This window comes from Rissa tridactyla, chromosome 1 (assembly GCF_028500815.1).
Source record: "Rissa tridactyla isolate bRisTri1 chromosome 1, bRisTri1.patW.cur.20221130, whole genome shotgun sequence".
NCBI classification, from domain to species: Eukaryota; Metazoa; Chordata; class Aves; order Charadriiformes; family Laridae; genus Rissa; species Rissa tridactyla.
Window position 1 is genome coordinate 69849931 of NC_071466.1, and position 25084 is coordinate 69875014.

Below are 25084 nucleotides of genomic sequence, written 5' to 3' on the forward strand. Positions count from 1 at the left end.
AAAAGATACAGAAGACTATCACAGGATCAAAATATGACTAAACACCTCAAATGTCTCTACAACACAGGAACACCATTCCAGGCTTGACTGCAAAGGTATTTTCTTCTGTGCCTCCTGACAATGGAGCACAGCATCTCTTAATCTATTATTTGAACGGTAGAGCGCAACTAGTCTGATGTTTATGTAGACATCGTCTGGTCTTGCATAAAGTTCTGCTTGAATCAAGTCAAAAAGCTGATTCCATCCATCTTCACCTTTACAGTCCAATAACCGCTCCTGTTAAACATGAAGGCAACACATTAGTATCTCATTTCCCACATGAGTCTTTTCAGCAACTACGGTACCAGACAGTTTTCTTTCCTCCACTATGCAGACTACATTATTTAAACTACACTACTCTTAATAGCCTTCAGGTATTACATACAGTCCATAAAGCCATAGACGCCCTTGCTTAAAAAAACCAGGCATCTTAAGGCTTCAAGGTGGCTGCTGCCTAGTTACGCAAAATTAATGTACCTGTGCAAAAGGGAAATTGCATGACTGAAAGCATTTACACAGTATTTGGGAATTACAGCACTTCTCACATTCTGCACAGTTGATCATAATACAGATTTTAAAAAACAAAAAAGCATAAGAGAACAAGAAAGCCTGAGTTCACAGGCCTGCTACCTTCCTGTCAGTCACACAATAGAAAGATCAAGTAGTGCCTCTCTTAACTTCTCGGATGTGATAACTAACACAGTTTCTCATCATTTTTGAAGAGAATCAACCTTGAAACATTAAAAAGGCTATCAAAGCCTGTAGCTACAGCTTTCTTGAAAGCTAGCCAAAAACGTCAGACAGCAAGGAAGTAACGTCTGGCAAATTCAATACTAAAGATTCTAAAATAATTTAGACAGGAACAGTTTTGGGCGAGGCGACAGGCAAAAAGCACTCCAGTCAGATGCTGAAAGTTTCTTTAAGCCACAGAACAGAGGTAATTTGGAATTTACCTTCAACCTGTAAACAGTAGGACTCCCAGGGAAGAGCTTTGCAGCTCTCTCAACCCAGTATTTTGCTCTTCCATCAGTAATGTTGTTATTGCATAGTAACTCCGCAATCTTCAACACAAGATCTTTCTGTGTTGGGTTCAAATCCACAGAACGCTAGTTTTCCCCATGCACACACAGGAAGAAAAGTAAAAAAAACAAAACAATAGTAACTTGATCTTATGATCCATATAGAACAGGAAAGTGTTATGCCCCCACAAACAGACCCAGCTATTCAAACTAGTTAGGAATAAAGCAGGACATTAGGGGTCAGTGTAGTACTTACCTTATAACACCCAAAAGCTTTTTCTATGTTATCCTCAGCTTCGTAAATTTGTCCAAGAAATCTGTGTGCTTTGGGATCTCTCTCTTGTACGTTGAGGTATGTAGATATATACCTATGGAGGGGAAAAAATTCAGTTACATGACAAGTATTTTTCAATAATACTTCTGCTCCCAGCTATGATGATAACTTTATCTGCCATACAGGAAGTACAGACATATTTTGTTCTAGATACCTTGTCTGGACCTTAAAGTAAGAAGCAACGCTGTTTTACATGTACAGATGCTACCTACTTGCCAGCAAGTATTTGTTAAAAAAAGCAGTAGTTCGCAGAAGTGGTAAGAACTACTTAATGCATTGAGAAAAAAATAGCCATCTCAACCATATAATGTTTTCAGTATCACATAACTCATCTTCTTTTACATTGTTGTTTTATAAACATTTAAATGGCACTCAATACTCACATTTACTGCTACCTTAAAACAGCATGATATTGGTCTTGGTTTCTCTGGTCTACTACATATTCATTTAACTTTTCTCTTACACTTTGGAGAACAGAAGAAGACCAAACATACATCAACACATGTTACCTTTTAGCAAGTTCATACTCTTTTATTTCAAAATACAGCTTAGCAAAGAGGAATCCTTTCATCGATTTCTGAAGGAGAAAAAAACATGACAGACATACTTTAGATGTACGGTACTTTTAAAATAATTCAATAGAGTGCCCCTTCTTTTCAGCAATGCATAATACTTTTAAATGACTGATCAGCTCAAATCCACTCCTCATATTTAAGGGATTATTTTTGAAGGATGCAGGATTAAAAATGAAAAGAGTAAGAGTTCTTGCTATAACTGCCAAAGGCTAGTAGGCAAAATAGAGATTACCAGTGAAGCAAGCAGCAAGCCCTTGTATATCCAGCATTTCATAAACACTTCTGATTAAAGAGAGTATAAGAATGGGGTCAGCTACATATGATCTATTTTGCTGCAACATAGCAAAGAAAAAAAATTCCTAGAAACAAAGAGAGATCTGACATTTAGCCCTGCTGTAGCATACTGTCATCAGACACCATTGTTTGAATATACTTGGGGAAAAAGCAATTTCTACCTAAGTCATTCTCAGTTTGGTTAAGGAAAGTGCAACAGTTTATTTCTGATGTCATCAGCCTAAGATACCTTGAATACTCTATAGGCAAAAGGTGAAACATCTCCAGGTAGAACAAGGAAGCAATAAAGGCAAAACAAAAAGGAACACAGAGAGAGCAGGCAGAAGGCAAGATGGCAGTAGCACAGAGAAGAGGAAAAGAGTGAAAGGAATGAGCTAAAGAACCAAGTCACAAGCAAAACCTCAAGGCAGAAGTAAACCAGACAGAAATTAAGGGTTGAGCACTGAGTATCACTTTGAAAGTAGATTTTGCTTATGAACCAAAAAATACTGGAACTAGTTACATCTGCGATTCCAAACAAGTGTGTACATTTTGAATACATCTGAATGACTAGTCTCCTTCCCTCTGACAACCCTGCTATTCATGCAAAATTTTAAGAAGTGGTTTAGAATGAAACCGGGCCTCCTAAGATAACTTCAAGTTTTCAGTCTTTATTTTTGAATTATGTTATAAAAAGGAAACACTGAAATATGTCAGAGTGGAATCACACTTGGCATCTCCTTTTTAAACATGGATGAAAAGAAACCTCAAAATAAATGCTCTGCAGCCTTATAAGTGCTCCCCCCCCAATCAACACAAGAAAACCAGCAACTATATCCACCATTGACTGTGCTGTACAATTAGTTGTAAGCATTACTTAATTAAAAAAACCCCAATAACGACAAACAAAACAAAACTAAATATGCACCAGTTGGCCTTAAGCACAACAGAAGGAGACTAATTTTTATTTTTCTTTTAGTTCGACAGGACTATCAAAGCAATTAAAGGGCATCTCTGATTCTGGCAAGGATGTACTAGACATTATCTGGTCTAAAGAGCACCCAAGTCAATTAAAGTCACAGGACAACTTTGTTGCTATTGGAAAAGGTACAAATAATGATGATGTACACAGGCCCTGCATAAAAATCCTACTGCATAGTGGTGAACATGGACGCATTCATGCTATACAACACACTGCTGAATATTCTACCTCTGCAATAAAATCAATTCAGAGCAGCAGAACAGGATCTTTCAGGATTAAATAGCTCCTATGAATTGCAACAGACTGCTTACTGTGACCTGTTTACCATTTTCCAGATATAATGCAAAATAGTAACCAATCATGCAGAGATCCTCATCCTTCTGTCCAGTTAATAAAACACAGCAGGAAAATTATTTTCTCCCAGTTCTCCTTCTCTTAATACTGTTATTTCGCAAAGCGGTCATACAGACAAGAATATTAATCATACGGCACATAAAAGAAAACTGAAAGCGTCTCACATGTTCCCTATTTGGGTTCCCTGTATTTTCTAGAAAAGAGAAACTCTGGAAACTTCAGAACTATAGTCTCACAAAACTGAAGAATTGTGTACTTCTACATTGAGAGTTGGTGGGGTCTTTAAAGCCCAAAACTGAACAATTGTATACTTGTACTTTGAGAGTCGGTGGGCTCTTCAAAAGCTACACTAGGGCTTACCAGGTGTAAAAGGTAGGTGCACAGGTCTGGTAAACCACTCCCCCTGGTCAGGTAAAGCACTTCCAGTAAACGAAACCCCACACCCTTCCTCACAGCAGCTCCCCCCACTTCACTCGACTTAAAGAAACACTGAGTAAATACGGACTCAGGAACACTCCTAGAGACGCTATAACCCCCTTTTCCTCGTCCCGCCGTGGACGAGGAAGGGCCGGGCAGGTTCAGCCCCAGCACGGCAGGGCCCGACAGGGCGCGGGGATCAGCAGCACCCCGCCCCGGCAGAGCAAGGAGCAGCCAGGCCTCCCCCTCCGAAAGCGAGGGAGGACACGCCGCTGCCGCCCCACGCCAGCCGCCCCTCGCCAGCCGCCCCTCAGGCCTAGCGCCACGGGCCGCACCGGGCCAGGCGGCCGCCAGCGGCCATAACACCCCCCCCTCCCCCGGGACCGGCGCAGGAGGGTGGTGGAAGGCCGTGGAAGGCCCACCGGCAGCCCCTCGCCGGAGCCCGCCACCGACAGCGCTCACCTCTCTGGGGGAAGGCGCGGCGGCCTGCACGGAGGCGACGTACCGCTCCACCTCGGGCTTCGTGCGCCTCATCATGGCGCCGCGGCGGGGGAAGGGGGGGGCCGCGCCCGGCCTCCCTCCAGGCAGAACGCCTTTCCCCGCCGGTCTTCGCCCGGCGCCTGCGGAGGGGGAGGAGGAAGGAAAGGAAGAAGGGAAGGAGGAAGCGACGGCGTGAGGCGGCGGCGGCCGCGCGTTACGCAAGTTCCCGCGCAACCGTACAAGGCCGCCACCAACGGCCGCGGGGGAGGGTGGGGCCGCGCTCCGCGCGTGCGCCGGGCCCGCGCATGCGCCCCCCCGGGGCGGGGGAGGGGGAGCGCGCAGCCGGCGCGGAGTCAACCTGGGAGGCGGAGGCCGCTCTCCTCCCCTGGCTGAGGGGCCCGGACCGGGCCGGGCCGGGCCGGTGGGGTGGGGGTAAGTCCGCTCCTCGTCCCCCCGCCCCATCCCTGTGAGGCCGTTGGCTGGAGGCAGCCCCAGGTGAGGCTGCTGGGGTTCGGGTACCGGGCTGCCCTCGCTTTGTGTCCCCCTGAATTTTGAGGGGCAGCTGATCATTGCTCCTTTTTTACTCGACCAGCTTCCCTTCGTGCGTGGGCCTTCACCGTGACAGTAAAGCTTCACGTGCGTGGAGCCATGCTTTAGTATTGTCTCACCTAAAACTGTATCTTCTGGCAAACCACAACCATAAATTCAAATTTAATCCACAACCACGGGCCTTATCACTGAGATCCAGGGCTCTAGAAAATGAGTTTCCAAATATTCCAGCAGTTGTGGTGAGGAAACTATTTTCCACGTACTCTGAATAGAGTAATTATGCTCTTTATTATGATCCTGAAGCATAACTGGCGACATGGATCAGAAGATAACGAGATCAGCAGCCCTCAAGACAAGAGAAATTTGCAAGTTGCAGCTGTCAGGATTTGTTGGTGCTGGGCACCAGTGGTGGCCCCACCTGGGTGTAATTCCCAGCTGATAGCCTTGGATTCTCCCTGCTGGAATTGCCCATCTCATCTCTCCTCTGACAGTTCAGGCACTTTGGTCAAAATAAGGCCACTGGGCGCTCTCTCTCTCTGGAGAAGCGTCGTTAAAAATTTATCCCGTTCTCAGTCTGAAGCAACCCATTGACAGCCATACGATTCCTGCTACACCTGAAAAATACTGACGTCACCAAAGCTCTGCCTCTTTCAGTAAAGTATGTCCAGCTATGCAAAATATTTGTAATACTGACAGCCCAGGAAGTGAGCTTCAATACCAGATCTGTAATTGTCCAGGCTGCTTAATGGCTAGCTTGCTCCGTGGCTGTTTTGCAACTGCTTTTAATTAATCCTCTTCATAGCTATGTCCAGGGGTATTATTTCAATGACAGTTCACTCCAAACACAGCTCCCAAGGGAGCAGTGATTTGCGGAACCCACCGCTCGACACAGGACTCCAATAATAAATTCACCATGAGGGTGACTAAACACTGGAACATACTGTCCACAAGGGTCTGTGAAATCTCATTCTGTGGAGATACTCACAGCTTGGCTGAGCAAGACCTTCAGTACTGATCCAACTTTGAATTGAGACCTGCTTTGAGCGGATGGTTGGGCTAGCTGACCTCTAGCGGTCCCTTCCAACCAACATTTTTCCATGATTCATCAGGCTTTGAACCCTCAAGTACCCTCAGATGCTCTCAGAGCTGCATCGCGGGGTCTAAGATACGCTCATGTTCATGAAACAGAAACTGCTGCCTTGGTGAACTGTAGACAGCGTTCATCATCAGGAACTTTCCCGTTGTTAGGGCCACAGGGCTACCACAGAGTCGAGAGGGGACTGGTAGCTGCACAGCGCAACAGAGGCCACTCTGTTGTGGATGGATGTAACCCCAAGCACGTGGATGTGAGCCAAGTCTTGTCATTTGGCCTCAGGGTTAGGGACCCTTCCTGACTCTTCGAGCAGCAAGTGCATACATAGACTGAAGGAAAGGATGTGGAGTCAGTAAAAAACCTAGAACAAGAAGTGTTACAAGAAGGTACAATTTCAAGGAAGCATTGGTGAGTTTGGTCTACTGAATCCATGGCACAGTCCAAAATCCCAACAGTGCTAACACGGTAGTTATGTAAACTTTTTTGTGGGACATTTTAAGCTTTTCTAGTCTTTAACACAGTCAGGACTGCATTCAGTTACTGAACTGTTATGGCATTCAATAACTACGTAGGATAAAATAGTAAAAAAAAACCCTACTTAGCACTAAACTGGAAGTTTAGGGTGACAGTTTCATTACAGTGAAAGGAGGAGAGGAAAAACTGATAGGAAGGTGTACATTTTAAACTCAGACAAGATATTTTCTCTAGGAAAACCTAGCAACTGTGCCAATTCAGACAAAATCCAGAAGAATAAAGCTGTTCTTTACGAAACAACGGTGGTTTCTTTCACGAACCTAAGAACGACAGTGGGATATTTAGGAAAGGTGTATGTCTCCTTTAAATCAGGATAATAAGGAAGTATTTACATACAGTCACAGGTAAAAGCATAAGGCAAAAAGATAGCCCAGTTGCTTTCTTACCCTTCGCAGCACTCATTTAAGAGAGGTGATACAAGGTTTAATACCATAGCCTTTATTGATGACACTGTAAAGCAGACGTTTTAAAGCAACTAATTTTTCATAAACAGGAAAGCAAATTTTACTTCCTATGAGGTAATTACATAAAATCCATTTAAGTCACTAATATAAAAAAAATTAAAAAATGTTTGCGTACTTCGTAATGTAGTACCATCAAGAAGCTCTAAGTAGCTGTATTTTCTATAAGAAAGGGACAAATAAAACAGATTTGCATGGTCAGAAGTCAATAGTATAAAACAATTAAATGGATGTTGTAAGGAATTCTGATGATTTGTGAGCTCAATTCTTGAGGATGGTTAAAGAAATAGATCCTAGCAGGATCAAACCTTGTATATTTACACTCATAGGTGTAAAAATAATATTGCCAGTTAATTGAAATACGCATTTTCAGTGTTCTGAAAATTAAGGAAGTCTAGAAGCTAAATTTTAAGCTCAGGTGTTCACATTTGAAATAAAATACTTCTCACATCCTGTATAATTAAGGCAAAGTTACGTTATATTTTGAAAATACCTTGTATATAGTTTCTGCATAAAAATATGAAATAAAAAATAAAACTATATATATATATTTTTAATGGAACACTGTTATGTATGGTCCAGCAGAATAAGGCACAAAAAGTAAATAGAATGCAAAAGCATATATAAAAGTTAATGTGTTATTTTGAGTGGAATATATAGCAAAATTCAAGTAGTTCTGAGTATGCTTATTTCTTGCAATAGGAATATACATTTTATGTAGGTATGTCATGCTAGGCCTGATGTACAAAGATTCATCATGTAGGCATAATCTATCAGAAGCAGGTCATTTGCATGGTGACTGTATTTAGAAATCTGATATTTTTCAAACCATCTGAAATAAGGCTCCTTTAACGAGACAACTTGGCCTGAAATCCAAGGGTGAATTTTTCCATGAGGCAAAGTATGTTGGTTTCTTGCCCAAGTCACGTCACTTGGGCAAGTTTTGTGTGCATGCTTAATTTGAAGGTTAATAATTTCATTAATATAAATGACAATACATGCCCCTAAAGTTGGACACATTTGCACAGTTTGTTTTCACAGGTATTTGTTCACAAGCAAATTTTCTGTCTCCGTAAATTTCCACAGAGATCACTGTGCAGAATGCACCACGTGCATCAATTCAACTGCGTTATCAGGGTCAGAAACCTTTCAGGTGAGCTAGTATTTAATTTACTTTGGAAGTACGGTCTGTTTATAAACAAATAAGCATACATGTACACGTATAGAGAGCAGAGAATCTTAAGATTTGATCCCCTTCTGGCATACTCATCATTTGTTGTCTAATCGCAGCCTCAGAACAGCCCCCCTCCCCAAGAAATATATGTAAGATTTTCACAAAGGAAGGGGAGAGCAGATGAAGTCTTTACTTCCTTCCCAAAGTTTCAGCTAGTTTCTTCAGTCTTTTCTTCAGCTCTAAAGGAAACTTCTCATAACACTTTTTGCAGACAGGCTTCATATCAAACTCAACGAATTTATTCCTAAAACGACAAAGCAAAACCCAGACAAAGTTTTAGCAGCAGCGAGAGTGAAAAACATTTTAAAAAGTATCATATTAAACATGCACAGGCAAAAAATTAGAACAGCAATTTATACATACATATGGAGTTGCTTTCACAAGGTTATACGTTGTAGACGGTAATTACAATACCCTGTTGAGTGTTACACAGTTTTTACCCAAATGTCGATTTTTATTAACCTTGTCATTCCAAAAGCCTTTCAAACCTAATTGTAGAGCTAAACAGACTAAGCATAAGATAATGGAATAACAAGTTAATATTTCAAGTTGCAGTAGTGTGAAAAATATTTTGGCTTTGATTGCCATAAATTCATGCAAAAACTTAAAAAAAAAGCATCCTTAGCACTGACCAAAGAAGAACGGATCAGAGGTGGTGGTGAGAAGGAAAAAAAGTTTACAAACAGATTGGCTTTTTCTTTTTCTGCTTCTCTTTATCCTTTGCTTCACGTTCCCGTTTGGCAAGTCGTCGCTTAAATTCATCTGGCATTTTCTCATAACAGTGTTTGCAGACAGGTTTTAGATCAATTTCAACAAACTTATCCCTTTAGAGTTAAACACAGAAAAAATAAAGGACAGAAAAGGAGAAGAGTTAAGAAGACTAACTGAAGGAAGACCTGAACAGACAGCTAAAAGAGATGTAAATTAGTAAGTGGAGCAAGACGAAGAAAGATGCATGTATTTTCTCAGTGCTCCGTGTATGTTTTTCATACTGTAACAGCTGCACGATAGCAATATCTACACTTTGAAGATAACCACTGGTATGTTTTGAAGGCATCACACACTTATTGATAAACTTACTTGAGTGTTAACTTAGTGTTGCAAGTTGAACAAGCGAAACAGTTCACGCACCATGCCTTATTCAGAGCAGACACAACTAGGGCGACAGGAAAAAAGAACCAAACCATTAGCATTACAGAAAAGACAAAAAAAAAAGGTATTATAAAAATTTTCAGCTCACACGTTCCTGAGGCATGAAGAACAGTCATTTGATTCTTTTATCAAGTATTAAGGACGTAGCAAGAACGTGGCACAGCTAGGAAGGCACACGTGAGTGAAGCATTGCTAAAGCTGTCTCTGAGGGTACATACAACTCTGTGCTCACCAGCAAGACCAGTTTAGCTTATTTCTGCCTCCTGTTGCCTGCTTCCACCTCATCTCATAGCATGCTGACCTCAGGCAACTGTTTTATGAGGCTGGGTGTCCAATGTAATCAGGAGACTTTTTCAGCTGAAAAGCAATCCAGCAAGGAGGTGCTTATGTTTTTCATTCAGTTTCATTTCCCAGCACCCGTTCAGACCTCAGTGCCATCAACAGTAGCACCTGCCTGGCCAAAAAAAAAATAACCTGAAGCCAACAGTCAGGACCCTGCTGCTAAATCTTAGCACTACCAAGGTAAAAAAAATTACGGACTTGTGGAATAAATTACTTGATCAAGACAAAGTTGGATTATTTTTATTTTTTGCTTTGTCGAGAAAGTAACTATTTTCTCTGTGTTCTGTATCTCAGTCCATTTTCTGTTGTTCCTCTCTTTCAATGTACCTTTCCACTTTTCCCTGCCAAAATTTGCTTCTCTTCTTAATCTAAGTTAGAAGATGCAGGACAATGGTTTTCTCGTAAAATACAGCATTTTCTCAACAACAAACAGAACCAGAGCATTGTCACGCAGAGCTTTTTTTCCTCCACGATGGGGCAAGCACATCCACGGAAGCATAGTTATTCCACTGCTTGCCAAAATAATACTAGTCAGACTAAAGTCTTTGTTCCCAAGCAACCTCTGTCATAGTCATAGACACCCTCCTGAAAAACTGCTGCCACAGATGTTTGTTTCACCAGAGAGAGAACAATACCAGACACCCATCATTTGTGACAACAGTGGCAAATTTGTGTGCAGAAATGAAAGAGAAAATGTAAAATAATTGAAGATGTACTTTGAAAATAAAGAAATTACTGCATTACACCACATTCTCTTCAGTTCAGAGACCGAAACACACAATATGCGTGTCAGATTATGGGGTGTAACATTAGAAACATACAGAAATGTAGTTATCAGATATGGCTGAAGATACGGTTCTGTTCATTCTAGAAGGACTTTAATGAAAAGGAGGACACCGTTTCCTCCAAGGCGTTCTGGATTGTTGTTCTGCAGGTATAGTCCAGTCCAGAAAATGTGGGGAAAGCACATCTCTGGAATGTATGTCCCACCCTATATTTACATGACTGTAAACTACCTTATGTCTCTTTTTACATGCTACAGGTTTCCTCCCACTTTGCTAATGGCTTTCGCTTACGTGAGGCTAACACTGGTATTATAGTATTTAGTTCAGGCAGGGGTAAAAAGGCACATAATAATGTTATTTCAGGTAGAATAATTTGCTTTTTGGCATTTTATCATAGCTGGTTGTCCAAAAAAACCCCTTCAAAATACCTTCCCCCCAAAAATTAAAATCCCAAACTTAAGACACTTGCATCTGGTTCTGCCTTTACAGGACACATCTTTCCAAACACCATCGTTTCTGTTTTTTGTAGTCACTGGGTGGTCTTCCACACCACCGTGAAACACTATTTGGTCTCTGACCAATCAGCTCTAAACTAATTTCTGATCAAAAGAATGGCTGTTTTTGTTTTAATGAGAACAATCACGGATTCAACAGGGAGCTGCTTTCCCCTTACTTCCACTTTTAAAGAGAACTTCCATCAGAAAGGAACATTAAGGGAACAGCTAGAAAAGTGCTTACCATCTCCTTCAATCACACGGTTGCAATGGAAACAAACATCACCGAATAGCTGAAGAGGAAAGAGAAGTAATGAATTTTTAATGTAATGATTTTATCGAGGGTACCTTCTCAAACTAACAAAATAACTATATTTCAGCTGACGAGCACAATAGCAGTAAAATAAAGAGAATGCTGGCAAGTCTGGTTTGGTTTCCCAAGTACGTTTTGCATCACCTCAGCACAAAAAGGCTTTACAATATTAAAGATGAAAACATTTGTTTACATCTGTTTGCTCCTCTGTAAAGATGATTTTGTTTTGTTTTAACATTTCTCTAATCCTGAACATTTGAAACACAGCAGTCAGTGTCACATACTCATCATTACTAATCAGCCAATTTAACATTTGGACTTACATGCACGGCTAGAACAACATACTGCTGTTTCTGGAAAAGACTGTAAATTAATTTTTATTTTAAAAACCCAGAAATTTAAGCCAAAAAATATTCATTCTATTTCTAGGCTTAACATTGGCCCTCAATGTAACAATTAAGAAGTTCCCAAAATTTAATGTATTTTTTCTAACTGTAGCAGTTAACCTAGTAAAAGACATCCACTCTACATACAGCTCTTGTCTGGTATATGTACTTGCTCCATGACGGCTGCAACACTATTACTGCTAATGTCATGGCATTTACCGTCTACAAGTATGCCAGCAACATTTCAATCATCTGCCCTGCATCACCGACAAATTCAGAATCCACCTGTAATTAGCAGATGCCTTACAAGTCCCAGAAGTAACCCATAGTCTTGTATTTATACAAGCGAAGAGGTGGACATGACACAACGCAGATGGCTTCCAAATAAAAAGGTCTATACGTCGTGGTGCTGGCCTACACAATCAAGGGAGTGTGGAGAGAAATGGTATCATGGTATATAACTCCTATAGAAATGCAAGTGGTCACTAGGTGGTGTCCTCTGACAAATGTAGTCTTCGCAGTCTTCAGCAACCTAATGAAGGAGCTGGGTGATGCAGTGTATGTTAACACACAGTCAGCTTAGAGAAGCAGCTGTAGGGAAAACCACACAACTCACTAGGGCCTTGTCTTAAACCGCAGCTACCGAGTGGCAGATCTTCTTTAGCTTCTTGGGGAAGACTGGGTGTCGTTAGCTGCTCTGATCTCACAGACATGTAAAAGCTCATAACAGCTCTCCTTAAGTACAACTAAGCTTGAAGAACAACTCCATACTGATTGTCTTGGCTAGCCTTTGTGAAATACCTGCAGTTTTCTTTCTCAATACCAGGGAGATGTAGAGAGAAACCTGTATAAATTAACTGCAACAGAACATCTAGTGATTGGCATTACACCCACAGGTGCCCAGAAGAGAACAGAGAATGTCCATGGTTTTCCGTCTCTATCTAATAAAACCAATTCACAAGTTTACCAATTAACACCATTTTTAAAAATATGCAACCTTACCTGATTGTAGTGGGTTTCACAATATGCCAAGCCTTTTCTCTCGTAATGACGATGACCCAGGAATGGCTTTTCACATTTTGCACACACAAAATGCTACAAAGAAAATGACATACATTTTGATTATTTGGAAGTAATGGTATTTTTTCTGGAAAGCAAACCAATCAAGACAAGTACTGAACATGACTGAAGTCTACTGAGCTGACTGTGTCATCTTGAAAATGAAAATTAAAACTTTGTTCATTTTAGACCACAGAAATAATGCTCCTTTTAATGTATTCAACATTTCAACCCAAAAGTTACCAAAAAAAAAAGTCAAGTAAAGGGATGTTATCAATGAACAAAATGAAGAGATTTTAAATAATTTGCACCAACATTACAGTCTCGTGAAGAATGCGTTTGTGGGAGTAGATTTTCAAAACAACAAAAGGAATAGACTGTTTATCTTCCTAATGTAAATGGAAGATGTGGAACTAAATCCTGTACATGGCCTTGAAATACAGACTCTCACATAAAGTGCTTTAGAGATGTTTATGTGACAGGTGACCGTGGAAGACATAAGGGTATTACGATGCACAGTAACATTATGGTTGCCACAGAATTTACCGCCTTTCCACATGTACTACTTTGCACTCTGAAATTTTCTTTTGTAAGGACCTCACAGCGCTTCCTTTGATTACTGGTTTTAGTTTCACAGTCAAGGCTCTCTGTAAGGTAGGAAATAACTCCTATTTCACAGTGGAAGACCAGCCACAGGAAGGCTGAAGATGGGATTAGGAGAAGGCATTTACTAACCACTGCTGCGTACTTTGCTAATCCTTTCATTGAAATTGATCAGCAAAATCCCAGATAAGTATGTTAATGTTTACATTTGTAAAAGATCATATCATATATCATCTGATGTTTACCTCCACGTGCCATTGTTTGCCCATAGCATTCACCACACGGCCTTCAATTGGTCTCCTACATGCCCCACAGATGGGGACCCCCATTTTGTCATGGCAGGGTAAGCAGTATAATTCTCCCTTCAACTCACGAGCATCAGCAGTAAGCTCCTTCCTGTTCAAAAGTTAATGAATTGAGAGCATGAATAAAGGCACTGAACGATGTCAACTCTTGAGAGTTTCTGAAAAGAAAAAAAATAATTTTTAGCATTTGTTTTAGAAATTGTATTTGTACTACAGTAATGCAGCAGCAAATATGACATAGCTGAACATAGTTCAAGACTGATCAAGTCCACAGTAAACCAAGAACAGGCTGCTAAGCGAGATGCACTAAGTCTCTGAAAACAGCTGCTGAGCTATCGCCATTCTGCATTCTGGTTACGTAGCACAAATGCGTGCATGTGCAAGCTGTAGACTGTTTGGTTTATATTCTGGCACTCATCACCAGTTTATTTTAGATTTGCATAACTGTAACTGAAAGTAAAACATAGTCCTCTACATCTAGCTACATTTTCCCTGTTGTATCAAACTTCAGAGAAAGAAAAGTACAGAGCCACATAAGCTAGTTATGTTTATTCATTACCAATTGCAGAATCTCATACACTGTACTTTTTAGTAATTTGCATGGTTAGAATACTGAGAACAGCTAAACTTTAAACGTGACTGTACTCACTAAAGCTCTCAACTGCTTGCCACTGACACACCTCCACGTTGTTATTCAAATCAGCCTTTGCTATGGCGCTGAAATGATAGCTTCCTTTGCACCAGAAATAAACAACAAATAATTTGCGCTATATCCTACAATACCCCCTGATCTCTGCATCAGTGCAGGATGTAGAAATGTGCAGCTTCATGCACTGCAGTTGCAGAAGCTGATAAAATGAGGTGGGAAGAAGCTTCTAAGAAAAAGAGGCCTTAGAAGGAGAGAACAAAGTTTGCATGCCACTCAGCTAAAAAGAAATAATATAGGCAAGATGGTAATGGAAGCAGCCAAAGAGGACCACTTTTCTTCCTCTCAGAGCAGAATAACATGCTCTCATTTCGCTGCTACAGAAACTGTTATCTGTGTCTGTATTTTGTATTTTGTAAGGTACTACCTTGTCCTGCAGAGTCCAACTTTCTTTACTCCCTGACAGGTCACCTGTTGTTTGAACTAAAGGCCCAACCCCACCATCCCAAAAGCAGTCACACACATTTGGCCGCAAGGCACCCAAACCCCACCCCTCTTGCTGGCTGTACAGGACAGGTTTTCACTTTAAGATGCAAACCGAGGAAGCAAATAAACACAGCATTTTCCTGTTTTCTTTTGCAGAACTCATGTTACCCGCAGTTTGCACAGTTGAAATGATCAGGGTGATAAGGATCATTTTTGAATATGAGAGGCTGTTCGTCAATAATGGCATGGCACTTCTGGCAAATGTACTTTCCCAGGCCTCTGGCTTTTTCCCTGTTGTGGCAAGGACGGCAGAGATGTCTGAAACGGGACAAAAAAGAGAGGTAAGTCCTGGTACCACGTACGACAGTACAAAATAAAACAAAAAATCTATTAGAATCTCATTTCAATCAGCCCTTTTTGGAGGGAAAACAGTCTTTAAAACAATTTCCTTGTTAAGCAAACCAAGTTCAGGAGAGCAAGGGCTATCGTTTTATTTTCTTTCACCTCAGGGACAGATTTTCTTCAGCTCATTTGAGTTTAAGACGTGTTGAAACACATAAAACAATGTTTATGATAGATTCTCATACCTGAATGTTTTACTTTCAAAATCTTAAAAATCACAGCTGGTAAAAATATCCTACTCTGTGAAGTGTCCCACTGAACTTAAAGCAATTATTAATATTGGAATTGTTAATATTGGAAACCCAAGTTGGAAAAAGAAAGTAAAAACTGGTACTAAAAAAAATAAAGACAATGCTTCTTTATCTGAATGCTTTCTCTCTTATTATGTATCACAACGGCACCAAAATGTTACCAGGTAGAGAACATGTTTGCGAGAAATCTGGTGTTGAAGTAGGTAGACTGTTAATATTTTAAGTGTATATTTTAAGATACCCGTTCTTAGTTTTGCGATGCACTACTAGACCTGTTCCCCACAAAAGATGCTTCAGTTGCTCCACCTCAGCTGGAAAGCTTCAGGAACCAAAACCTCTCAGTCCCCCCCTCTTAGTTCATTTTATTTATGATCAGTAACAGAAGGAAGGGTGAAGACTTACCTGCCAGCGTTCTTGACAAATCCAATGTCAGCCAATACTTGTTGGCAGATATCACAGCAGAAGCACTCTGGATGCCAGCTATTGTTCATAGCTTTAATAACACGACCAATAATGAACTCACCTGTAAGAAACACAACACCAGGATGTAAAAAAACCATGCTAGACAAAGTTAAAAGCAACCCACAACCAAATTGTTACAATGCCATCATCCTCTTCCTCCCCCCCAAATCTGGTAGGATACACTGCTTTCAGTATCCCAGTTCTGGTTCTACACTCTGAAATTTGGGTTTGTTTGTTTTTTTCCTACAGGTCAGAAGAAAATGTCCTTGCTGACGGAGGACCTTCTGTTCTTTACATACAAGCCCTTCTACACACACACACTCCACCTTCTCTTTACAATCATCCTTTTTTGGTCCCTTGCCTGTTTTTACTTATCTGTTCTCAAGCTGTTAAGAAATATATGGAGTTCTTTATATAACATGGCTTTCTTGTGTCCTAATCATCTTTCTCCTTCTTTTATTTTAGAAGACAACAGTTTTAACTTGGCAAGCACATAGTACTGGTTTCTACTCCACTAGGACCAAGCCTTGAAGGGGCTCTATACTCAAAGCACAACAGAACTGATCTTGGGTGGCTGTGGACGTCCTGCAGAAAAAAACCCATGGAGTCAAAATGCAAAGCTGCAGTGAAGCTGCAGAACAGCCAATCCAACATATGCGAATTATGGCTTACCACAAGGAGTCCTGTCCTGTGAGACATTAAAAAAATAGTGTGAGAACTACTGTTTTGCATGTACTGCACAGGCAGTGGAGCCATGTCCACCACACGTGTGATTTAGTTCTCTATGCGGACGTTGCAGGCAAGGCCCTTGAGATGTGCAAAAACTCTGCCTGAAATGTGTTGGGAGCTCAGCTTCCCAGTGATGTGGGAAGCCGAGTCCTGATTTTGGAGAACGTACAACTCAAACAGCTGCCAAAGGCCAGCAATTGGGCAGGTAACCGATGCAGATGATGACATCCAGCATGCAACCCTCTGGTGCTCCCATGAAGTTGTAGCTTTTCAAGAACAAAACCCAATGGACTACAGAAATGTCAGGAATGCTGGAGGCCTCATCGCTAACAACAGCCCCGCCTATTTTGGCTGTGCTTACTAAATCCAAGCAGTGGCAAAGCCCAGCTCTGCACAGGACCTTGAGGAGGTTTTAAGGGAGCTGGTGCTGAGGAGCCAGGGCAGGAGCAGTGGGAGCCGTGCCAGCTGGGCAGGAGAAATCCTGGAGATAGGCAGCATAGCTCCCCAGAAATCACCACCGACCCTTTTCTTCCTCTTCCCCAGCTTGTTCACATCCGCAGCTTTAAATTCAAAGGTCCATAACATCTGCTTCCCCCTCCCTTGGTGTTCACCCCCTCCCTCCACTTGGGAAAGCCTCACTGAGGTAAGTGAAAGCCGTAGCACCTTGCCAAGGCACCACAGAAACACAAGAGCTTCCAGACCAGTTTAAGCAATAGTCAAGTAATGACTTCCTAGCCCTGCCTGAGCACAATGTGTCACACACAGGAGGAAGAAAACCCGTGCAAATGATTACAGTGCAGCAGATATGCAAGCATTTACATCAACAGTGGCAAATAAAATGCAGCCCTCAGTGTTACATAGGGTTGATATTGTAGGGTTGACATCACACGTTGAAGTCTTAAAGGTATTTACTTCAAAAATACAAAAGGGGACCAGCTGGCTCATAAGTTGATTATAACACTAGATGATAAAGACTGTCCCCGTTTCTGTGGAGTAGGACAGCATGGGTGGGTTACAATAGTCAAAGCAGATGACAAAGACTTTTTGCAGGGTTTCAGCTGCAGGAGCACATGTATGTAGATGTATATAACCAGGAGTCATGGATCACTGGATCAACAGCTAAACTACTCACTCAAATAATGCAAACTATTTTTTTTTTAAATCCCATTGTTTATGAACTTTAGGGAGAGCAACTCCCCACATTCTCTGAAGTCTAGTTCATTCTGGAAATTCAGATACTCTGCCACACAGGGCCACCTCTCAGAGAAGGTACACAAGGGTTACACATCTTCCCTAGTGATGTTCCCTTTTGGGATCAGTGTGAAGTGTTTCACCTTGATGTAAAACTTACCACATTGATGGCAGCAAGGGGCAAAAAGCATTTGAAAATCATGTTCGCAGTACTTCCTCCCTTCAAACTGCAAATGGAAAAAAATTTGAGCGTTAGACGGATGAGGAGCATGCCCTTAACATAAATCCTGTAATATACCAGTTTGTTTCCAGATGCAATTAGGCAGCAAAACATGAGGGGCTGCACAAAAAACCAGACCACGTGCTAGGCATTAAATCCTTAATTCAGCTACTAGTTAGCATGTAGCGTTAATAGCACACCATTCCTCTAATGCCACTGAGAGTGTAAGGCATTTTTTATCACCCATTTACATCACAAGAGACGCCTGAATTTTTACAGACTGCTGACACTCTGATGCAACCGAGCAAATTCTGGGCAGGAAATTAGCTTACAAAAACCTTTCCTGGGGGGAAGCATTTTCTCTGAACCCATTTGATCTCTTCCCCACTCTACATTTCCTGCAGGAATGGCCCAGCATGTTGGAGGAAGCAAGTACAGGGGAGGAAGAACACCCAGGGACAGAAATCTTTGCAATTTATGGAGCAATACAGCCAAAACATGAAGGGAAATAAGACTTTTCTTTCATTATGCTTATTTCATAGAATTATAAAATCATTTAGGTTGGAAAAGACCCTTAAGCTCATCGAGTCCAGATTTTAAGGATCAAAGTTCACTACACTGACCAGATGAAACAGGGAACCAATCTTATGGGATTTGGATCTGAATTTTCTCACAGCTTAAAGAAGTTCAGCTGCAGTTCAAGCTCACATAGAAAAAAACCCGTATGGCAACAAAAAAGTACTACAGCACTGCATTAGCAACTTAGCTGGAGAATATGTAAAAACATGTAGGCAAGTACATCCTGAAATGAAGAGAAATGTTTAGATACCTTCAGGCACATCATTACTAGACACACAAGCCAACTAGCATGTCAAAACCAGACAGAAAATATTAGGTATGCTATGGGATGTTTGGATTTGAATGTCTCAGTTTAAAACACTGGAAAAAGGGGGATAGCAGGAAGCCCCACTCCTTTCTTTTTACTGGGTCTAACACAAAACAAAGCAGATAGCATAAAATAACTACCCACAAATAAAGTTTTGGTGCACAGACAGAAAATACAGCAATGTCCTTCAAGATAGCCTGCTTTATACTATGAAATTCCAAGGATCGGACACAATATAAACATAGTAATTAGTTGTGCAATATACAGAGCCACTGGCAGGGATGGGAATCTAATGAAACACTCTAGAAGTCACTGGATACTTGAGATCAGAAAATTTAATTCCTGTGCCCAACCTGAATTGCACCTACTAGGAACAGAAAGACCTGTGCTTGATATAGACTCTTCCAGAAGTCTCTGCTAGCAATTTATCAAGTGTTTTTCCAGTGTAATACTCTAAAACAGACAACTTTCTAAATTGGAGAATTATCTATTTAATTATTTATTTATTACAGAGGGCTACTACTTTCTCAAAGTGTAATGGAAATTACTGGTTCATTGAGAATTGTGCTTGCTTCCTGCTGGATAAAATCCTTTTTAAACTGAAAAAAATCCAAAAGCTTCCTGTTTTGTGTAAACAGGTGGTCCAATGGGAGATACTTGGGTTTGCTTGGGTTTCAGAGTGACCACATGTTGATTGGGGCAGACCAAACAGGTTTTCTTCCCCTCTGGTTTGCATCAGGCAGGTTGGTTGCCATTCAGTCTCAGTCTTGTTTATATTGTCAGTGTTCTCGGCTCATTTGTGCTGCCTTTTGTGGATGACCCAGCAGCTCATCCGTCAAAAAAGCCTTGAGCTTCTATAACAAATCCCACAGCACATACTTTAAAAGCAAGGTCATTTGACTGTTGTATGCTGTAGGTCCATGAGTTAAATGCATAGAATATTTCACCACAACATAACCTGCAGACAATCTCCATGGTTTTAGCTAACCTACTGGAAAGACACGCTCAAAAACTGAGTCTTTAAAGACTCCTCCTCTAAGGCAGTTTCTGGTAAAGCTCATTTTAAGAAAACACTCCAGGTGCAACTGGAATAGAAACAAATCTGACAAGCGCATTGCAGCTGCACCTTCCTTTAATCTTCCTATAGGTTATTACAAGCATCTTAGAAAAAACCCAAAACTAAAAGAAACTCCATCTCATTCAGGAGACAAAAGTCACGTGCCATTCCGTTTATTTCATTTTATGATATATTGATAATAACAACAACAACAATAATAGCGATACGGATTCTCCAATTATAGCTCTTATGAGTACTCCATAAGGATTTTGCTGTATTTCTTCTATTGTGGGATGCACATCTCTAGGCTCTTCCATCTCCCTCACCCCAGCACAGCGCAGACAGAGCAGGTTGGGCTTCTTCCAAATACACCCAGCAAGAGGCTCTTAACTAACAGCTGTATGAGGGGTAGGAGTCATCTCTCTTAACCTCCCCTGTCTGAAGGTGAGGTGCCTGCAGTCCGCAGTGGGAGAGAGAGGCAACCTCTAGTAGGGAGGAGCCACTCTTGGACCCAAGAGTGCCGTGGGTTGGAGGAAATGCCCGCTGCCTGATTACAGTGGGGCCAACCTGTCCCTCTGGGCCCGCTGCTGCCAAAGCTCTCCATTTAAGCCAGCTGTTCTGCTGCTATTAGTACAGGACTGTGTGCTGCTACCTGTTGTAAGACTGCAACAGCAGGTCTAGGGGATAGACGGCTTCCAGGTGATGGAGTAAAAGCAGACCAGAATTGCCATCACTTCACATCTGATAGCAAGGCATGGTGAGTTCAGAGACTCTGCTGGCATGTGCTTGTGCTAACTGCTATTTAGGCTGAGTGCGTAAGAAAACGTGCTAAATTCACGATACCGGGCAAACTGGAACACAAATAAACCCTAGCAGGTCCCATGCAACATGAGGCACACAGCACTTGCTTACACCCTTATGCAACAAGGCCAACACTGGCTGGTTACGAATCTGTATTACCATTTCTAACACAGGCTTATGAAGACACCTCCAAAATTCCTGCTATGGTGTGCAAACCCCCAGCTGCGGATGAGCGCTGCTCCAGTATGGCGCCGCTTGTGCCTGCAAGCAGCTTGGCTCCGATGCCAGACCACGGGGACCTGTGCTGATGGGGGTCCCTGCAAGCAGCCTGGAGACACATCCCGTGCTGCAGGAGACCTGCATTGGGATTTCTTCCTGAGTAGCCTGACCAGTTCAGCCCCTACCCATGGAACAGAGCGTGAAAGCTTATCACAGCAGTGTTTGACAGCAAATGTTGATAAGCAGCTTAATGACTAACTGGGGGAATTCGGCAAGGCTTGCGATAGGCGGAGGAAGAACATTTGACTCCCTGATTGCTAAGAGCTGGAAATCATTTCCAACAAGCGCTAGCTTAGCTAAACCAGACACAGAATAAACACAAAGTCATGCTGACCGACCAACAATGCCTGTGTTTACCCATGGGGAACCTGCTCAGAAAAACATTTTACCTGGCCACACCTCCAAACACATCCATCTTCTCAGAGTGTGTTAAGCCAGTCAGAGGAAGATATCCTTTCTGACAGTCTTTTCCAGTCACTTTTTCTTGACAGTGATACAGACCATCTCAAGTCCTCAAGTCCTGAGCCCATCCTCTACCTGCTTAGGGCTGTCCCTCTCCCCTAAACGCTGACACCCAGTATATTCCCAACGCTCATGCCAAGGTGCCGAATGAAAGAAGAGCAAGCTGTGCCCTTGTCACGCCTTCTCCCTGAGCAGCACCGCCAGGAAACATGCTGGGGTTTCCACTGCAATCATCTCACTGACCACTTCAGCGCTAAGCGAGAGCCATTCTGGCAGCATGGGATGTGCGCGGACACCCTAAAGGGCACAGAGGAGAATGCCCTGTTGCAGATTTCCTAGCTGAAAGCCCCAAAGGCATGAGGGCTCGGACAGCACGGATATCCACTGACCGCTCCACTCTCTAGAAGATGCCCAGGACAGGCCAGTATAGATGGGGGAGAAAGGCTGGGTAAGATTTATGAGCCATCACCTGAAGGCTGTCAGAGGGCTTAAATAGACCAAAAAGTACCTCTCCAACATCAGCAGACAGACTTGCTGGTGCAGAGAGAAACTGAAAGATCTTGTGGTGGACATTACAAAGCATAGAGGCAGAAGGGTGATATGAATTCAAGCCACACACAAGTCTTTACGTATTTATTTAATCCTCATCACATTATTTTACCTCTGTAACAGCTGTGGCAAAGTTGTCTATTCTTAACTGAAACTTTCCACTTTCTATGTAACATTTCTCAAGAACAAAGCACCTACCCAGCCTGAAAAAAAAACACCCTAGCAACATTAACCAAAACCATGTTTAGCACACAAGGCTATTTTCATTCCCAGGACAATCACTTCTGACTTACTGTCTTTAATAGGGAGCATCACTTTGCAGTAAGAGGGTGCTCAAAGACCATTATGAATGTGAATGTTAACAAGGTAGCAGTAGGAAACAAAATGCCTACCTCCAATATATCTACACACCACCAGTCCCATGACAAGGACATTCAGATATGGCCATCATGAGCAACAGAGACATTGTAATATTCCTGGATTAGGTGCAAAAATAAGACTTTATTTCCATTGTGGTCCTCCTCCATCCTCTAGAAGATACAGGCTGCCTAGAGCAGGATTTCTCAAACTTTTATCTCAAACAAAGGATCATTCAACTTTCTGAAAGACGTCCCTGGATTGTCCCACTGTTTTTTGAGTCAGAAGAAGGCTGAATAAAGTACTCATTATGTAGAGAAAATATATTTTATTGTTTTAAGACAATTTTATTAACACAGTTACAAATATTTTAGTTCTACAACATTTATATCACTTTATGTTTGCCTCGGGTCTTAACATGTCAGGACTCCTCACCATGCCTGCCAGCAGGCAGCAGCGCAGTATATACTAACAATTGTAACGTAATGTATAAGTATCTAGAGGGTGTTTTGTTTTGTTGTCTTTTTAATTGCTACTGCCTTGCAGCTCACCTTTTGATGTCTTATGGAACTCTAGTGGCTCATTTACCACAATTTGTGCAACACTATCCCTACAGCATTGAAAAGCCTTTTGATCCTCAAACAAGGTGAGAGAAAGCAAACTTCAGGAATCCCCTTTGCCAGTCTCTTTTCCAATCCACACTCCTTGCTCAGCCTCTCCTCGTCAACATGGTCCTTTAAAATTAGAAATACTACCGTGGAAGACAAACTGTTGTGCTCTTGCCACAAGGATGGCACACTATATGTGAGAGCACAGCATTGTGCTTTTAACACACCGCTTACTTTCCTTTTCAGACCACAGTATGACATAAATCCTGTAAGTACGTTGGAGTACGAGCTACTTGAGCAGGACCTTATCTCTCAGACAATAATTCCCTGTCTCACATCATCTACCCTTCCTTATACCAGTCACTTCATATTTTATGAGCTACTATAAAGTCTTCACTAAAGTTACTTTGTGTTTGAGATAGCTGAGGGGTTTGGGCTGTCTGCACACCCCAAGCTCAGCATGCTGACTTACAGGTCATCTCTACGAGCAACTTTTCACATGCCATACTGGCCTTACTCAACACATCAATAAACCTCCTACGGACCGCAGGATGCTGGGGTTTCCTTCTATATGACTGTTCTTTAAGAAGTATGCTTTCTCTGTACTGCTGGTCGATTGTCTGCACAGATTTCAGAGCAAGAAGTCTGCATCGAGAGAGAAATCTCCAGCAGTTCTTTTCTCAGCTCTAATAACACGAGGCTATACATTTAAATAAGGTTATACACACTGATCTCCTCCAAATTGGCATAGAAACATTTCTTCTTTTTTCACCCTCTATTGGGTATATCGTTTCAGATACCCATTCTTACCACAGAACTTTCTAAGCTACCTATCTGCCTGTAGTTGCTTCTTCTACGAGAAGGACAGCACAAGGCAAAGGCTCGGAGTGAGATGGGGGCTTACCTCGTAGAAGAGCCCTTCGGGGAACTGCTGAAAGCACTGGGCGCAGACAAAGCACTGCTCGTGGTACAGCTCACCATTGCTGTTGACGATTTTCTCAGCAGGGGCAAAGCCACCTCTGCAGCGCTCACAGATGGCATTTGCAAGTGCGTTTGCCATGTTGCTGTTGTAAAAAAAAAAAAAAGAAAGAAAATTAGCCCAAATAGACAACACCACTGCATGTGGGTCTCTTTTTTTTTCCCAAAGCCGACTGCATCAGCCTAACAGTGGGCCGCCCAACACAAGTTTTTCAATGGACTTAATGACCTGTGGTATCCCCTCAGAAACAAAACCGCCATTTCCCCCTGCTTCCAAACTCTTTACAAACAAAAACCCCACAACACACTCTAATAACTATTAGTTCAAAAACCCAAACAGAAATGTCATTGCTACAGATACATTTACAGGCTTTTTATGATAAGAAAAGGCAGGCAATTCAAAGAAGTACTATAACAATGATGAAATACATTAGAATTACATAAAACAGGGGCAAATGTTAACAACAATTGAGGAAGGACTGGCATCACATGGGAAAACATAAATGGTAATTTCAAAATAATTCCTAATTCTAAAATACATATAACAGTATTGGTTCAAAAGCTCTAAATAAGCAATGTGGAAGAGTGTATGGTATCTAATCTGGCAGATAGTACTGAAAAGCAGAGCAGGTAAACAATTAACAATTATTCCTTATATAAGCTTCACATGGCTTGAAGTAATTTTACAAATGGGATTTTTGGTTGGTTTGTTAGGGTTCATCTCAGGGAGGTCAGCTCACAGCGTGCCAGTGTTGGTCCAGGGCCAAGGGGGAGGGTGGGAACGCTCTGGCTGCCCCACCGTGACCCACATGCAGGCCAAGACAAGCTGGCGACCCCATGCCAGGAATGCAAAAATTACTCAAATTGCAACCTTGGTTGCTTCTCAAAGGCTCGTGACCATAAAATGACAGCGCAGTAGCTGCAAAATATCAGAGGA

General features: G+C 41.9%; 2 protein-coding genes across 10 annotated transcripts in view; both read right to left on the reverse strand.

Moving 5' to 3' along the window:
* RGPD4 (RANBP2 like and GRIP domain containing 4) overlaps positions 1-4737 on the reverse strand; it is a 33440-nt gene extending 28703 nt beyond the window's left edge. For 2 of the 4 annotated variants that reach the window (XM_054194704.1, XM_054194687.1), the window contains exons 1-5: positions 4456-4733; positions 1902-1969; positions 1315-1426; positions 993-1145; positions 46-276 (exon numbers count right to left, since the gene is read on the reverse strand). In XM_054194704.1, coding sequence (XP_054050679.1) covers positions 46-276; positions 993-1145; positions 1315-1426; positions 1902-1969; positions 4456-4530 — 639 coding nt within the window. In that variant the 5' untranslated portion in view covers positions 4531-4733. Of the gene's footprint in view, positions 1-45; positions 277-992; positions 1146-1314; positions 1427-1901; positions 1970-4455 lie in introns of all 4 variants that reach the window. The other 2 variants (XM_054194696.1, XM_054194713.1) reach the window with 2 other exon arrangements.
* A 2327-nt stretch (positions 4738-7064) lies between these two features.
* LIMS1 (LIM zinc finger domain containing 1) overlaps positions 7065-25084 on the reverse strand; it is a 76315-nt gene continuing 58295 nt past the window's right edge. For 4 of the 6 annotated variants that reach the window (XM_054207409.1, XM_054207418.1, XM_054207391.1 and 1 more), the window contains exons 2-11: positions 24074-24233; positions 18111-18177; positions 15971-16091; positions 15084-15233; positions 13724-13874; positions 12819-12911; positions 11362-11410; positions 9425-9500; positions 8977-9168; positions 7065-8588 (exon numbers count right to left, since the gene is read on the reverse strand). In XM_054207409.1, the coding sequence (XP_054063384.1) occupies positions 9021-9168; positions 9425-9500; positions 11362-11410; positions 12819-12911; positions 13724-13874; positions 15084-15233; positions 15971-16091; positions 18111-18177; positions 24074-24233 (1015 nt within the window). In that variant the 3' untranslated portion in view covers positions 7065-8588; positions 8977-9020. The remainder of the gene's footprint in view (positions 8589-8976; positions 9169-9424; positions 9501-11361; positions 11411-12818; positions 12912-13723; positions 13875-15083; positions 15234-15970; positions 16092-18110; positions 18178-24073; positions 24234-25084) is intronic. The other 2 variants (XM_054207400.1, XM_054207379.1) reach the window with 1 other exon arrangement.